Source organism: Phoca vitulina, unplaced genomic scaffold (genome assembly GCF_004348235.1).
Source record: "Phoca vitulina isolate PV1807 unplaced genomic scaffold, GSC_HSeal_1.0 scaffold47, whole genome shotgun sequence".
Classification (NCBI taxonomy): domain Eukaryota; kingdom Metazoa; phylum Chordata; class Mammalia; order Carnivora; family Phocidae; genus Phoca; species Phoca vitulina.
Genome location: NW_022589750.1, coordinates 10,629,221 through 10,638,956, shown reverse-complemented (window position 1 = coordinate 10,638,956; position 9,736 = coordinate 10,629,221). Strand labels below are relative to the sequence as shown.

General features: G+C 62.6%; 2 protein-coding genes across 2 annotated transcripts; one reads left to right on the top strand and one right to left on the bottom strand.

Moving 5' to 3' along the window:
• Window positions 1-322: 322 nt before the first annotated feature.
• Window positions 323-5,404, top strand: MAPK7 (mitogen-activated protein kinase 7). Its single transcript, XM_032431857.1, has 7 exons — window positions 323-465; window positions 759-995; window positions 1,652-1,817; window positions 2,412-3,490; window positions 3,596-4,275; window positions 4,668-4,801; window positions 4,933-5,404. Exons 2-7 carry the CDS (start codon window positions 764-766, stop codon window positions 5,084-5,086), a joined length of 2,445 nt encoding a protein of 814 aa, XP_032287748.1. The 5' UTR covers window positions 323-465; window positions 759-763; the 3' UTR covers window positions 5,087-5,404.
• Window positions 5,405-5,497: 93 nt separating this feature from the next.
• Window positions 5,498-8,631, bottom strand: MFAP4 (microfibril associated protein 4). The gene is made up of 6 exons (XM_032432102.1): window positions 8,577-8,631; window positions 8,225-8,303; window positions 7,809-7,963; window positions 7,241-7,337; window positions 6,971-7,153; window positions 5,498-6,580 (listed from the first exon to the last, which is right to left on the bottom strand). The coding sequence occupies exons 1-6, from the start codon at window positions 8,580-8,582 to the stop codon at window positions 6,333-6,335; spliced, it is 768 nt and encodes a 255-aa protein (XP_032287993.1). The 5' UTR covers window positions 8,583-8,631; the 3' UTR covers window positions 5,498-6,332.
• Between the last annotated feature and the right edge of the window lie 1,105 nt (window positions 8,632-9,736).

The following is a 9,736-nucleotide window of genomic DNA, read 5'->3' as shown; positions in this document are numbered from 1 at the left end:
GCAAGCACGCACGGGGGCGTTGCCTTCCATTCGCGCGGCTCCTGGGACAGCTAGCGCGCATGCGTCAGAAGACTGCGCGGGGCGGAGAGCCTGCAAAGTGCCGAGCGCCCTTTGGGCGGCTCCCGCGGGCGGGCTGGAGAGCGGCGCGCGCGCGCAGGCGCGCGCGGGCGGAGGCGTGGCTTCCTCTGCCGGTGATCTCGGATTGGACGCAGCAAGTCGAAGGGGTGGGAACCTCCGCAGAGACCGCCCAGCGATTGGCCAGAGGCTGGAAGGAGCGTGGTCTGGGGAGGCGGGGCGGGGGAACCGGCGGGGTACAGCGCGACGCTGAGGTGTTGGCGGCGGCCTTGAACAAGTGAGCGAGCGACTCTTGGAGTACCCCTCCACTGGGGACGGGAGCCCGGGGAGGCGGGGAGCGCCGGCGACCTCCGAAGGCCTGGAGGAGGCGTCGGAGTGAGGCGCCATTCGGTGAGTGTTGACAGGGAAAAGCGAAGTGCCCCGCCCCTCCCTTTCTTCCTGGACCGCGCCTGGCGGCGCCTCCCCCACCTCCCACCCTGCGTTCCACACTGGACCTGAGCTGTGGGTTCCAGGTCCGGGTGTGGGAAGACTACGACGTGCCAGCCGCTCTCTTTCGCTCCCTCTCCGGCCCCCATCGGCTTAGGGAACTTGGAAATTCCCTGGTCCTGCTCCCCAGCCTCACAGAGGGGAAACTGAGGCCTGGCGGGGGAGGCGGGCCGCTCCTCACCAGCGTCTCCACGCAGACGCCATGGCTGAACCCCTGAAGGAGGAAGAAGGCGAGGACGGCTCTGCGGAGCCCCCCGGGCCGGTGAAGGCGGAACCCACCAACACCGCTGCCTGTGTAGCGGCCAAGAACCTGGCCCTGCTCAAAGCCCGCTCCTTCGACGTGACCTTTGACGTGGGGGACGAGTACGAGATTATCGAGACCATAGGCAACGGGGCCTATGGCGTGGTGTCCTCTGCGCGCCGCCGTCTCACCGGTGAGCCTCCCTGTCGTGCACCGCTTAGGGATGTGGAAGCCGGTCCCGGAGAGTGAGAAACCTGCCCCCTCTCAAGCAGCCAGGAAGGAAAGCTGGGATCTAAAATCTGGTTCAAGGCAACAAATACTGGTTAGGTGCCTTTGGGTGCCAGGCTCTGCGTTGGGCATAGTTCTCTGAAACTGCCATGGTGCTGGTGCTTATTTCCTTAGAAAAATGACAGTTCCAGTTAGACCAGAATGGAGATTCTATCTTTGGTTTCTAAAGGAGAAATGTATTCTGGAGCCAGAGACTGGTGCAAGGAATTGGTGGTGGGATGGGCGAGGTCTGAGATAGAGAGTGCAGGGGGGTAGAATGAGCACAGGCTTTAGAGTCAAGACGCTACCACTAACTAGCTGTGCAGCCCCCAGCAAGTTGCTGAGCCAGGGTTTTGTCATCTCCCAACTTTGAATGGTTAGTATCTGCCTCAGGGTAGGTGTGAAGGGAAAATCTGATAACGTCCGTAAAGTGCTTGGCACGTAGTAGGTCCTTGCTATATGATGGTGGTCATTCAGTGTATGGTAACTGCATTCTAGAAGAGAGATGTTGAAAGGGGCGTTTTGCCAATCTGCAGCTATTCTGAGCTACCTCATGGTATCTGCCTTTTCCCTGCTCCCCAGGCCAGCAGGTGGCCATTAAGAAGATCCCTAACGCTTTTGATGTGGTCACCAACGCCAAGCGGACCCTCAGGGAGCTGAAGATCCTCAAACACTTCAAGCACGACAACATCATCGCCATCAAGGACATCTTGAGGCCCACCGTGCCCTATGGCGAGTTCAAATCTGTGTAAGGAGCAGGGATGGGAAAGGAAGGCAGAGGTGGGACCTGAAGTTTCTGAAGGGCAGCTGAACCTAATGTAAGGCAGGCTGGGAAAATTCCCGTGATTCCAGACCATTGTCCCTTAGGGCTTTGCCAGGGACAACTGGTTGCTTGAGAAGAGGCAGATGCTGCTGTTTTATAGAATCTTGGTACGTAGGATGGCACATGTAGGACGTTCATACAGTAACCGCACTCTTCTACTCTCATAGCAGATATCCCCGGTCAGTTATAGAGCACTTTCTTACAAAAAATGGGCAAGCCTTCATAGTTTTCCCAGTCTTTCAGGCAGCCATGCCAAACAATGGAGATGGCCCTAAAACTAAATCTGTTGGTTAGCCTTGGTTTAGTCCAGCCTCATCTTTTCTTTGATGGGGAGACTAGATCTAGAGAGAAAAGTGATTTCACTTAAGTTCATGGAAACGGAGAAAATCTAGAATCTTCATACCTGCCGTTGGCCCGTGCAGAATGCAAAGACGAGGCCATTACCTGTCGAGCTGGGAGCGTGTAGTGAGGCTGGCGCGTGGGCAAGGTAGCCATGCCTGTCTTTCTTGTCCCCTCTAGCTATGTGGTCCTGGACCTGATGGAGAGCGACCTGCACCAGATCATCCACTCCTCCCAGCCACTCACTCTGGAGCACGTGCGCTACTTCCTGTACCAGCTGCTCCGGGGCCTCAAGTACATGCACTCGGCTCAGGTCATCCACCGCGACCTCAAGCCCTCCAACCTGTTGGTGAATGAGAATTGTGAGCTCAAGATTGGTGACTTCGGCATGGCCCGTGGCCTGTGCACCTCGCCCGCTGAACACCAGTACTTCATGACTGAGTACGTGGCCACACGCTGGTACCGTGCTCCTGAGCTCATGCTCTCGTTGCACCAGTACACGCAGGCCATCGACCTGTGGTCTGTGGGCTGCATCTTCGGTGAGATGCTGGCCCGGCGCCAACTCTTCCCAGGCAAAAATTATGTACACCAACTGCAGCTGATCATGATGGTGCTGGGCACCCCATCGCCGGCTGTGATCCAGGCTGTGGGGGCTGAGAGGGTGCGGGCCTACATCCAGAGCCTGCCACCCCGTCAGCCTGTGCCCTGGGAGACAGTGTACCCAGGTGCCGACCGCCAGGCCCTGTCCCTGCTGGGGCGCATGTTGCGTTTCGAGCCCAGCGCCCGCATCTCCGCAGCTGCTGCCCTTCGCCACCCCTTCCTGGCCAAGTACCATGACCCTGACGATGAGCCTGACTGTGCCCCGCCTTTTGATTTTGCCTTTGACCGTGAAGCGCTCACCCGGGAGCGCATTAAAGAGGCCATAGTGGCTGAGATTGAGGACTTCCACGCACGTCGTGAGGGCATCCGCCAGCAGATCCGCTTCCAGCCTTCCCTGCAGCCTGTGGCCAGTGAGCCTGGCTGCCCTGATGTTGAGATGCCCAGTCCCTGGGCTCCCAGTGGGGACTGTGCCATGGAGTCACCTCCACCAGCTCCACCACCGTGTCCCGGCCCTGCACCTGACACCATTGACCTGACCCTGCAGCCGCCCCTGCCAGCCAGTGAACCAGCTCCTCCCAAGAAGGAGGGTGCCATCTCAGACAACACCAAGGCGGCCCTCAAAGCTGCGCTGCTCAAGTCCTTGCGGAGCCGGCTCAGAGGTGCCTTGCGGAGGCAGTGGCCGGCCAGGGAGTGGGGTTGCAGAGGGGTACTCCCAGCTTGGACAGGCCACAGACTCTTACCTTCCCCCTGCCAACTCTCTGCAGATGGCCCCAGCGCTCCTCTGGAAGCTCCTGAGCCTCGGAAGCCGGTGACCGCCCAGGAGCGCCAGCGGGAGCGGGAGGAGAAGCGGCGGAGGCGGCAGGAGCGAGCCAAGGAGCGGGAGAAGCGGCGGCAGGAGCGGGAGCGCAAGGAGCGGGGGGCCGGGACCTCTGGGGGCCCCTCCACTGATCCCCTGGCAGGGTTGGTGCTCAGTGACAATGATCGCAGCCTGCTGGAGCGCTGGACTCGCATGGCCCGGCCCCCAGCCCCCACGCCAGCCCCTGCGCCAGCCCCAACCCCAGCCCCTGCGCCAGCCCACGCCCCGGTCCCAACGCCCAGCCCAGCCCAGCCCAGCAGTCCTCCTGCTGGCCCCCCAGCACAACCCGTAGGCTCCACCCCTGGTCCTGCCCCGCAGCCTGCCTGCCCACCCCCTGGCCCCACTCCCCACCCGGCCAGCCCTCCTGGGCCCGTCCCTGGCCCTCCTCCACTCCAGACTGCCACCTCTAGCCTCCTGACCCCCCAGTCGCTTGTGCCACCCCCCGGGGTGCCTGGCCCCAGTGCTGTCGGTGTTCTGCCTTACTTCCCATCTGGCCCACCCCCTCCGGACCCCGGAGGGGCCCCTCAACCCTCCACCTCAGAATCACCCGATGTGAACCTGGTGACTCAGCAGCTGTCCAAGTCTCAGGTGAGAGGCTGTGAAGACACCTGGATCAGGGCCCTGGGAACATGGGTTCGGGAAGTCCTTGCTGTTTGGCAGGGGCGGGGGGGTGGGAGAGGCTGTGGTGTCTCTTTATTCCGTGAGAACTGAGTGGCAGATGGGCCTTTATCTCTGAACTTGTTCTCTTGCTCTTAGAAGGAGCACAGTGCCAACGAACAGGTCGTTGGGAGACAAGTAAGATGCTTCCTAGGAAGCGCGTGGGCTGGAGACGGGCCCTCGACCAGCGCCCAGTGACTGGCCAGGCTGGTGCTGTCACCCGCAGCTCTCCCGCAGAGTCCCTGGGAGCATTGGGACAGACTTGCAGACCTCTCTTTGCTCTTGGTAGTGCCTGGCTTGTAACCTGTCATCATCCGTTGCAGGTGGAGGACCCCCTGCCCCCGGTCTTCTCAGGCACTCCAAAGGGCAGTGGGGCCGGCTATGGTGTTGGCTTTGATCTGGAGGAGTTCCTAAACCAGTCTTTTGACATGGGCGTGGCTGACGGGCCACAGGATGGGTAAGATGCTGGACCACGCTTCTGGAATGGGCCCGTGGGTAGGGTTTCCAGGTGCAGCAGGAGCCTGCCTGTGGGATGGGCAAGGAGCCAGCCTAGGCTCACAGTGCCTCTCCCTTCCACTCTCCCTGCAGCCAGGCCGACTCAGCCTCCCTCTCGGCTTCCCTGCTTGCTGACTGGCTGGAGGGCCACGGCATGAACCCTGCCGACATTGAGTCCCTGCAGCGTGAGATCCAGATGGACTCCCCGATGCTGCTGGCTGACCTGCCGGACCTCCAGGAGCCTTGAGGCCCACAGCCTGTGCCTTGCTGCCAGGGGCGGACGCAGCTACAAGACTCACAGGAACGTTTCCAAGGGCTGGACCCCTGGGCCCAGCCGTGGAAGCTCAGCTTCGATGATTCTGCAGGTTCATCTCAGACACACTCTGCAGCCTTAAGCAGCCACCTGAGCCACCACCAAGCCATGGCAGGATCAGGAAACCTCTACTCCCTGAGCGATCCTTTTCAGTATTGTATTTTTTTTATTATTATTATTGTTATTACATTAATATTGTGACACGATCTTTTTGTCATCCAGATGAGGCCTGTGAAATATAAGGTTCCCTTTAGTGCCTAACTCTAGTTGTGTTTTTGGAGTTGAGGGCAGGGTGTTGTCATAAGGGGAGCAAGGAGGAGCCGGGTCCTCACATTTGGGGGTCAAGCAAACACATTTGCACGCACAACAGCCAAAGCAGTTCGTTCAGATCCTGAGGTTTTATTGAGCTCTTCACTCCCCACCTCCTTCCAGCCCCACAGAGGTTGTCCTCTGTCCCCCCACATGGTCAGACGTCAGCCCTGGGGTGAGTGGGGGGACCGCGTAGCTATGCCTACCTCGGTTGGAGCTGTTTTAGAGTAGCGTGCAGTAGCTGTGTGAAATACGGTTTTGGCATTGAGCTTTGGGGGCCTGGGGCAGGCGGGAGGGGGCAGCGGAGGAGGACCGTGAGGTGGGGCTGGGGGTCCATTGTGCTCACCACTGGGGAATGAGTTGATGGGAGGGAAGCTGAGGACGTGGCAGGGGGGTTACTGGCCTGTGGCCTGGCACACGCCATGGGTATTGGTCAGACTATGCCAGCCCAGTCTAGCACGCTAGGGGGGTTCCAGACGGAGGAGTCCACAGCAAGGAAGCTGGCTGAGGTGGATCACGAGCCCACAGCCTCGGAGAGCGGCTCCCGGCTCTCCGCCTTGGGGGGAGGGCAGAGGCAAGGAAGAGTCTCGTGGAGCCCAGTCAGGTCCAGGCCGGACAGCTGCGCCTTTCAGGGGAGGCTGGGAAAGCTGCAGGCCGCATAGCCGTGGGTGAGGGCAACAGAGGCCTGGCTTTGAGGTGGACACGCTGGGTGTGACAGGACCCACTGGGGCTAGAGCCACAAGGCCCCCCTGCGGGAAGCAGGTGCTTAGAGAGCAGCGGGCAGGGGCGGGTGGGGCCGGGGTGCAGAGGGAGCACTCGTGGAGACCCGGAGCGGCCAGGGGCGGCTTGGGGCCTGATGGGGGCCAGCCCCTCAGGCCCGGCGGATTTTCATCTCGGTGCGCTTGAGGGAGTAGTAGAAGCCCTTCCACTGGGCCCAGTTGATGCCATTCGCGTAGGAGAGGTGGGAGCCACCCAGGTAGAAGCCGTTGAGGTTGGCGAAGTGGCAGCTGCGGAACCAGAAGGCTCCCGACGAGAGGGCTGCGCAGTTCTGCACAAAGAGGTCCTGGTCCCGGTCGAAGGTGGAGAACTTCTGGCCGCTGTGGTAGGACAGGGAGTCACCTGGCAAGAGGGGAGGAGGGATGGGGCTGCTGAGGCGGGGAGCTGGGCCCCCAAGCTGGCAGGGATGGGGGTGACAGGCAGGAGTGATGCCATGAGCAATGTCACGTGGCAGCCTGGCGGGATGGGGCACCCTCCCCGAGCCGGCCGTCGGGTAGCTGTGCTTGTGCATGAAGAGAAGCAGCCGCTCCTCACAGGGCTGCCCGGAGTGAGCGGACGCAGCTTCTCCGGGGGCCCAGGCCCGAGCTGGGTGGGAGCCAGCACGGCCCCTCCAGGCCGCGAGGGGGAGGGAGGGGCCTGGAGGGGGCCGGCGGGGGAGGGGGGGCCCAGCGGGCAGTGCCAGCCCTGCCTTCTCCCCCGACGGCCCCTCGTTAGGCCCGCAGCCGGGGATACCTGCCCCGCCGTCCTCAAAGCCTGCCACGTAGAGGGTGTAGCCGTCCTCCTCCGCACTGACCGCGTTGGGCGAGATGGAGAATTCAGCGTACTTGGCCGCGGCCGTGTTGTTCTCAAAGTCCTCCAGGTCCACTCGCAGCTCGTACTTCTGTTTCAGCGTCAGGAGGTGCAGGTTCTGCAGCCCTGGGGGGCGGGGGAGGGGCAGCTGGTCAGCAGAGCCCTGGCTCGGGGCAGCCCCCGGCCCAAGGGCCGCCCCCGGCCCCACCTTACCCAGCCAGTACTCCCCGTCGGCGCGGCCAAAGCCCAGCTTGTAGTCGTTCCAGCCCCGGAAGAAACTCACTGAGCCATTGAATCTCTTCTGGAAGACCTGGAGCAGAGAGGATAGGCCTGGGTGATCAAGAGTCCAGGGGGCGGAAGCCTCACCCAGGCATGGACCCTGTGATGCTGAGGGGGTTTTGTTGAAAGACTGAGCTGGCGCCTAAAACAAGGCCCACGCCGGCCCCAGGCCCCTCAGCGAGCAGCTCCTGGGCGCCAGGGAAAGGTGAGGGGGATGGTGGTTCTAGAGTACCGGGGTGGGCTGTGTGACCTTGGGCGAATTACTTCACCTCCCTGGGTTTCGGGTCCTCCGGAAAGCATACGTGTCCCCCAGGATTACTGTGAGGGTGCAGGCGCTGACCTGCCTCAGGCACCTAGAGTGCAGCCATGGTCTCAACTCCCAAACTCTGCTGTGGGTGTCGTGAGCCCCGGTTTAGAGATGGAGAAACTGAAGTGCACGGAGGTGGAGCTTGGTCCCACAGCGGGGACCAGAACCGGGCCTCCATTCCCTCCGCCCACTCACCGTCCACTTCCCGCCCTCGGTGCTCATGTCACAGAAGACAGGCACGGGCACGCTGGGGCCTGAGGGGTAGATGAGGTACACGCCGTCCGCCTGGTAGCCCTGGGCGTAGATGTCGTCGCAGTCCAGGGGCTGCTGAAGGCAAGACTTCTCCAGAGCTGGGGGCGGGGGCAGGGACGGTGAGGAGACGGGGACCGAGGCGCGACCGGCCCCTCAGCGCCCTGCCGTTTGCCTCCCTCCCTGGGGTCCCAAGAACTCGAGATTTCCTCCAGGGGGGATGCTCCAGCTTCGTTGCCACCTGCCCCGTGGTAGAGAGGAGGCGGGGATGGCATCCTGCAGGGGCTCAGCCCTGAAGCCTGCCTCCCAGAAACGAGGGCTCGGAGGAACCTCTCTTCCCCCAGCCTGTCGGCCAGGCTTACCATCTCCCCGGATCCCGGAGACCTGGGGGGCGCAGGGGGGCGTGGAGAGAAGCAGCAGCAGCGGCAGGGCCAGGAGGGCCTGGGACAGGACAACAGGGTCACCTCACTGCACCGCCCCCCCGCGCCCCCGGCCAGCCCCAGAGCCCCAGACCCCTTGCGTTCGCTGCACTTGTCCCTGGTGCAAACCACCCCCTGCCGGGCACCCCTTCTCTGCCCTCCGGCCCCTCTTTCCATGTCTGAGAAACCCCACTGTCCGGGACAGGCTCGGGGCCCTCATAGTTTGGGAGTTCACAGCCCCCCCCTCCGGTAAGGGTCCCCGGTGCCGCGAGTCCCCCAGCCCCAGGCCCGGTACCTTCATGCTGCCAGTTGAGCTCACAGCGGCAGGGTGTCTGCTACCCCAGACGGAGCCCCAGACTGCACCCGCCCAGAGTTATGTGCTGGGCCCTGGCCAGCCGCCCTGGCCCCGCCCCCTGTCGCTGCAGAGCCCCCCTCTCCCCTCCCACGGCACTGAACTGGTATCTGCTTCCACAAGTTAGGGGGGCCGGGGGGAGGTGGGGCCCGGGCCAGGGGACCACCTGCGTCTCATTAGGCCTGTCAGGGGCAGAGCACTGGGGACGTTCACTCCCTGCTGAGTCACACGACTCCCTGGAGCCCCTCTACCACCCGCCCCCTGGACCTGTGGATGCCCTGGCACCCCCAGCCCGTCCTCTGCTTCCTCATGCCCCCCTCCCTCCCCCCCACGATGTCTTTATTTTCTCCTCCCCTGGCCTGTGTTTCATCAGCCTTTGGGGGAAGGCTAAGGAGTGGTGGGGAGGGCGTGGGTATGCCTGGGTTCTGGGGAGGGGGAGGCCCATTCTGGGGGAGCAGAAGGCTGGGGAGGCCGCCTCAGAGCTCCTGATGTGGGAGCCTGTCTGGGGCTGGAGGGGGATAGGGGCAGCGGGGGCCAGGCAGGCTCCTGGCAGGGCTGGGACATTTCTGAGGCGTGAGCACAGCCTGCAGGCGTCCAACTGCTGTCTGCCCCAGCTCAAGCCAGGGCCCCTCTCCAGCCCCCCTTGCTCTGGCCCCTCAGGCCCCCTCCTTTCCCCTCCCGCAGAGTTCCCCCGGTGATGTGTCTGGCTCGCATAGCTGCGAGCTGGGGGCCTCTCTCCCTTCTCTTCACCTCACCCCACCCCCTTTCCTTCTCTCAACCTGCCCCTCAGACTCCCCACTAGACCCCTCTTAAGTAGTGTCCCATTTTCTCAGCCCTGAAAGCCCACCTCTTGCCTCCTGCCCCCACCGAGCCAGGGTGCCCTCCTGTCCACCTCCCAACCTGCCCTGAGGCCCGTCTGCTCCTCTCCTCACTTAGCTTCCAGGCCTCCTTAGAACCCTCTCAGGGTGCTCATTGTCCCCAACCCCTTCGTGGACGTCCCTGCTTCTTTTTTCTTCCCCTCCATCCATCCTCTGCACAGGCTGCCAGAACAATCTTTCTAGACGGCTGCTCCGTCAATCACCTGCTTAAAGTCTCTGGTGGCT